This window comes from Arvicola amphibius, chromosome 14 (assembly GCF_903992535.2).
Source record: "Arvicola amphibius chromosome 14, mArvAmp1.2, whole genome shotgun sequence".
Classification (NCBI taxonomy): Eukaryota; Metazoa; Chordata; class Mammalia; order Rodentia; family Cricetidae; genus Arvicola; species Arvicola amphibius.
In genome coordinates, this window is record NC_052060.1 from 39,893,278 (window position 1) to 39,899,881 (window position 6,604).

The following is a 6,604-nucleotide window of genomic DNA, read 5'->3' on the forward strand; positions in this document are numbered from 1 at the left end:
TAGATCCAACCAGTGCTATCCAGACTAAAATGTGTGAACACCACCTTATTTGATTCTAACAAAAGTGCTCATGCTTTGTGATAGATTTTAAAGCACTGGGGAAAAGAAGAAGCTTTTGTTTATTGAAAACAGCTGTATCAAAGTCCAATATTGAATATTTTGAAAATTCATGGAAAGTTCCAGAAGAGAGAATAATGACTGAAATGAAGAATCTATAATGTTTCTACTTTGAGTTTTATTATAAGCTTATATTGCTAGGTTTTGAATCTGGTCTATGTGAGGATAACCCATTTTATAGTCATTATAATACATGTTATATGATGATTCAAAATATATATATTGCATATATTCAAGTTTGAAGTTAAAATAAAGAAAAACTTATCATGGTCAAGGTAACAGACTGTGGAAATGCAGAATAACACACATAAAACCTAACAAGTCTATACAACTTCAAATTTCCAGTTTTCTAAATATGAAGTTGGGATTATGAGTGTCCGTCATAGTCTTCCTGTCTATTGCTACAGGGAGGCTTATGTATCCACACAATCTGGACACTTGGTAAATTAAACAGTGCATTAAGGTCAAAATCTGAAGGCATCTGTTCAATTACATGAGAAAGCTTCAGTCCATTAGGAAATAAACAGCAAGTGTGACATCTTCCTTGGCAACCAATGTATCCCCGAGGACTCTTCCTAGTGGCTCAGTTCCAGGACAGTATGAGAAAGTTGCAGAAGCAAAGCTGACCTGTTGTGAGGGCAAAGAGAGGCTTCGTGGCACAGAGCACTTCTGAGCAAAGCCAATGCTAGTGTCTTGGGGACAGTAAAGCTGTGAGCCAAGGAGCAAGAGACTCTCGCGTGTTCCAATAAAATGGGCCAGGACAGCCCTGGGCTGCTGAGAGCACATGCCTCACTTTTTGGTCTGTTTTCTCTCTTAGGCCGTCATGACTGTGAGAGTTTGTGTTTTCCCTTCTCAGCACGTTTTCTTTCCCTTTCTTTTTTTTCTTTTTCTCTTTTTCATTTCTTGAAGTGCAGACAGCTTAGCCGAACTGGAGGTTTTAGCCAAAAGTGTTATTTCATTTTGGACCTGGGGTTATAGTATTTAAATTAATATTTACTTTGGCTCACATTTTGATTTGTTTATGTTTTTATCTGATAATCTAAGTCATACTTGAAAAGAGCCATTTACAAAGCAGCATGAGATGCAGGCCTCCAAGAAGAGTGGGAATTAAACTCAACATCAGTAATCAGCAGATAGAGCTCTGAAGAGACAGGTCAGCCCGTGAGGGATCACTCTAAGGGGTTCTTTGCACAGTGCATTGGCATTGATGCAAATTGAAAGATGAAGACTTGTATAATGTTTCCCTTTCCTCCCCCTTTATTCTCAAGAGTGATCATTTTGGAAGATTAAGTAGCATGGGGAAGATTACAAAAATTTAGGAAGAGAGTTAAGGTGGATAGACAATATTTACTTACAAAGTGTCCAGTCTAAGATTATTAATAAACATGGTTTAACATAAAATATTCAGTGGAGCCAGGCGATGGTGGCGCACGCCTTTAATCCCAGCACTCGGGAGGCAGAGGCAGGCGGATCTCTGTGAGTTCGAGACCAGCCTGGTCTACAGCGCTAGTTCCAGGACAGGCTCCAAAGCCACAGAGAAACCCTGTCTCGAAAAAACAAAAAAAAAAAATTCAGGGGAGTGTGATGAAGTCCTGGCAGTATTTATCATGGGACCAGCTGAAGGACAGCCATGGTCTGGGTACTCTTCCTTACAAAGCCAAGTAAACACATGAAGGGAGACCAAGGAAATGATGTGGAAATGATTAACTGGATTGCTTTCTTTATTGCCTTCTATAAAAGAGAAATAAAGACTCATCTTGTTGAGATTGTGGAAAAAATTCTTATTTTTGCTTCTTTAGAGAAATGGTTGAGTTGGGCACAGAGCAATAAAATTCTTTTAGTAAGTATTGAAAATGCACACATATTATGTCAATTAAGACTTCTAAATGTCCATTTCACAGTCTCTCCTTTCTGATGCCTAATGACTTTTCTCCTTTTTTTTTTTTTTTTTTTTTTTTTTTTTTTTTTTCTCATTGTAAGTTGTTTATTGCAAGATAATTTACAAACATCTTGGCTTTGTAACTCTGTGGATCAAGTTTCTTCTGACAAAGACAGCAATCAGTTAAAATCAGCTTGCTGTTTCTTTTACCTCTTATCTGCGGATGCAACTTGATTTTCATTAATCCAGAGCAGCAGCCCCAGAGATGATTTCAATCAACTCCTTTGTGATGACGGCTTGGCGGGTGCGGTTGAACGTCAGAGTCAATTTGTCAATCATATCAGAAGCATTCTTGCTGGCGTTGTCCATAGCCGTCATCCTGGCACTCTGCTCACTGGTGGTGGACTCCTTCAGGGAGTAGTAGATGATGTTGGCCAGACTGTACTCCTGGTAATTCTGTAGCACATCAGCATCGATGTCATCATAAATGCTCATGCTCTCAGCACTTGCAATGGTGTTGAGAGAGAAGATGGGCTTCTCTTCTGTCTTGTAGGAGATAACAGATTTGAACTGATTAAAAATGATAGAGCCTTCATCAAATTCATATCCAGAATTCAACAATTCCAGGGCAATGACTGATGCGTCTCCAAAAGTAGGGGGCTTCCGTCCCACATCTTTGAATGACACCAAAAACTGGTCAGAGTGAGTCCTATAAAGTATGCCCTTGATTTTGTCACCAATTCCAACAATCATAACTTCTTTCCCGGCTGCTGTGAGGTTAGCTACCTCATTCTTCATCTGTTTAGCCACTGAGGAATGAATAGCACCACAAAGCCCTCGATCTGACGACACACCAATAAGGAGGTGTTTCTTCTTGTCCTCAGGTCCCTTAATCTCAGCCTTCTCATAAAGCGCCAAGGAGCCTGTTCCATACACTCGAGCTGGCTTCAGCTCCCGCTCAGCCCGGGCATACTTTGCAGCTGCCACCATCTTCATAGACTTGGTAATTTTCTGGATATTTTTGATGGACTTCAGTCTCCTGGTAATATCTTTCAAAGTTGCCATGTTTCGAACTTGGATCCATTGCGGCTGCAAGGCACAGGCCGACAGCCCGGCAGCACTGGCCCGCGAGAACATGGTGGAACCTTGAAGGTCGGGCAGACGGGCTCTCCTTATTTTCAATGACCTTCCATCAGTCAACATACAGGCTAAAGTTTATTATTTACTATTCCTGGCTACAAGGCTTCCAGAGTACCCTCCCAACCCCTTAAGAGAGCTCTCTATCTTAGCAAACTGTGGTCATTTCTGCATATATGTTTTAAAGAGGAATGCCCTCTAATGTACAATGGAAATAAACATAAAACAGGTGAAATGAAAATAAAGTTAGTATTATAACTAACTTTACAAAGTGTTTCCCAGTACAAAGTGCTATCCTTTGTAGAAGTTTGCCATGGTTCCATAAAATGTAACACTAGGGAAGGAGCATGCAGTCTGTGTTAGAGCCCTTTGTACTTTCTTTTAACTCTTTTGCCAGAGTGACATTATTTTGAAATAAGATGGTCTTAAAATATGCAATATTATCTTTAATCCCTAATGAAAAGACATTTTATATACTTTTAGTATCTAATTTTGAAAATTTCAGCTCTGTTTTGTTACTATCAATTTGTTTAAATTTGTATCTCCCCATTGGTGTTTTGATGAGGAAGTTTATTTTTAAATAGGTTCTGCTTCTCAAAACCCTATTCACTCTTAAGCATGTCTCACTCAAACATTCTGTTTGTAATTTCTTCTCATGGGGTTTATTTTACACAAATAATCAGTATAGGAGTTCAAGCATTAGGACTATCGTTTATATTATATTTTATAAGCATAGCTCTCTGGGTGTCTATTTCCATTACTTCTAGTGGTACTAAACAGAAATAACCACTTTCTATTTACCTATTCTTTCCATTCTAAAGATGTTAACTATTAGAGCTCTGAGCTCATTGGTAACTTTCCAATTTCTCTCCACCTGTCCCTTTATTGTTAGTACCACTCTCGACCTCTGATGGTCAGCCTCACTAACCTTGGACTTTCCACACTGAAATTTAAAATCCATCAGCTTCCTTAAGGAAAGTGCTTGTATTTTGTTTTATTTTGTTTTTCCTTTACCAGCATAGGTAAAGATGGTTCCCAACCCTTCACTGTAGTTTGAGGTTAATTATCATACTGTTGCCTCATGATTCCAAAGAAATACCAATCAGTTATTTCTACTTGGGAATTAAAATTACAACTACATAATTCTGGATGAATTCACTTTTCTGATAAGTTTTGCAGACTTGTGCCTTTCCAAATGGTTTACCTCCCCAAGGTACTTCCTCCTTGGGCCAGAGTCCAGTCTTGAATACCTAAGCTCCGTCACAAATGACAGCACATTCCATGCTCTGATACCTAGAGAGGAGGGTATGCCTTACATGGTTTTTCAGTGAGCTGTGTTTTTACTAAGGAGAGGGGCTTTGGGTTTTGGTCTTAGTACTAAGTACGAGAGATCCTGAGCAGAGGTACAGAAGTGCCCTTCTCTTTCTTTTCTGACTGAACCAGGATACTTTCATCTTCCAGTCTTACATACCCCGATCCTTCTTCATAATTATCAAAATGTGAACTTAGAAGCCTACTTATTAAATTATATTATATAAATTTTCAAATTTGCCTGAAGGTGTTGTTTACATACAGAGAATGCTATACATAGATTTTGGGGTTCTTTTGAGTATTTAGCATACATGATATTTAGCTTTATTACAATATTTATCACTTTACTCTAGTTACAAATGGTTTCTGACATTTATTCTCCTCACCTATTTTGCACCCATACTTTTAAATAAAGGTGCCCAGCATATAACGTTTTACTGACTTGACAAGCCTTCAGTAAGAATGTACTAGACTCCTTAATCAGAAGCATCACTAAATGTTTTATTTTTGTGTGTGCAGGTTTTCACATCCTAAAAGTCCCAGAGAGGTGGATGATGCTGGTGGTCCTCGGGGATGCTTGTTGGTTTCACTGGGTTAGATGACAGGAGAGGAACCTGATCTTGGAGGATTTATTGCTTTTATATTGAGCAGAAGCAAGCCTGCTTATTGCCCAGAGAGAGATGTTACCTCATCCTCCAGGGTCTGTTCCAAAGACAATTCTGTGGGAATAAACTGGAGAGAGAACAGTCCAGGGCTTTCATTCCTGACATACTCAGCAAGAACATTCAGGGATACTCAGTGACCATGACAGATGGCCTCTTCTAGCAACTGACCAGATGTTTCTGGATTTCCTCTATGCCTACCATTGTAGGGAGGGGAGAAATGTAAACAATTTTAGCCTTGCTTCACAAAACCAATCTTTTGCTTATGTCTAGATTACATTGCTCTTTTTTTTTTTTAGTATTCAACCACTCCTCTCAGCCATTTGTATTCAGTTCTGCACTAACTGCATGAAGCCTTGTATTCTTACAGAGGACCTAAAGCAGTGGTTTTCAACCTTCCCGATGCTGCGACCCTTTAAAACTGTTTTTCATATTGTGTTGAACCCCAATCATAAAATTACTCCCATTGCTACTTGATACATGTAATTTTGATACTGTTGTAAATCGTAATATAAATATCTGTGCTTTCCCATGGTCTTAGGTGACCCCTGTGAAAGGGTGGTTCAGCCCCGAAGAGGTCACAACCCACAGGTTGAGAATCACTTACGGGGAAGGACTAGGTAGAGGACAACTACCTATGCCGCTATGGGAAACCATCACCCAAGCTGGATGAATGCTTTCCAGAGCGTGTGTTTCTCCCCACGCTCCTCTCATCAGCCCATCACTTATGTCCCGTAGGTGAGCCCAATAAACCCGATGGTTCACCAGGGGGACCTCTGGTGAAATTTAATTTCACTTTGTCATAGGGACTTGATGAAGAGCAGGGAAGACATTGCTTAGGTCCTCCCTGGGAGAAAATTCTCACAACAAAATGGTAATTTATCTACTGGTGTTACTGCATAGCATGGTAGTAAGAAAGAAAACCAGTAAGTAGAAGAAGATGTTCAAAGGATCTAAATGAAAAAAAAATTAGTAAAGAAGGATTTGTGTGTGGAGATAAAGATTACTGGATGTCTTCAGAATGGAAAAGAAAAACGGAAAACATATACAAGTTAGGAAAGTCCGAGTGAGTTACTTACAGTATGTGAAATATGAAACTTAGAGGTGATGTGTACAAGTGCAAGATTTCTAATGTCAAAGTTCAATCCAACCCCTGCTTAATCAGTGGAGAAATTGGCCTGTTCTTGATATCAACCACAGGGACACTCTAAAGAACAAATGTATATCTAATCAAAGATAATTTCAAAGTTTTTAGTTTTCTCCCAGGCTTTAGTAAAATATCACACGTTAGTTTAAAGTATCAGACTGTTGCAACTTCCCTTCGTGGGACCTTGCCAAGGCTTCAAGGGAAATGTGGGGGCATCTACTGTAGAAAGTCACGTTTTCTCTTGTTCGGAGAGACCGTGGAGAGCCCATCATGTCAGTGAACTATACCCAATGTCAGATCTGTGAAAGAGGAGGGAGAATCCAAAGGAAAAACTTCCCACAAAGCTTCCAA

The 6,604-nt window shown here is 39.4% G+C and overlaps 1 protein-coding gene across 1 annotated transcript; it reads right to left on the reverse strand.

Annotated features, from left to right (window-relative positions):
* Window positions 1-2,079: 2,079 nt before the first annotated feature.
* Window positions 2,080-3,156, reverse strand: LOC119801085 (ATP synthase subunit gamma, mitochondrial). The gene has a single exon (XM_038311543.1). The coding sequence runs from the start codon at window positions 3,131-3,133 to the stop codon at window positions 2,237-2,239; it is 897 nt and encodes a 298-aa protein (XP_038167471.1). The 5' UTR covers window positions 3,134-3,156; the 3' UTR covers window positions 2,080-2,236.
* Window positions 3,157-6,604: the final 3,448 nt, after the last annotated feature.

Coding starts and splice junctions, on each gene's coding strand:
- LOC119801085 (XM_038311543.1), bottom strand. CDS start 3,133: ATGTTCTCGCGGGCCAGTGCTGCCGGGCTGTCGGCCTGTGCCTTGCAG.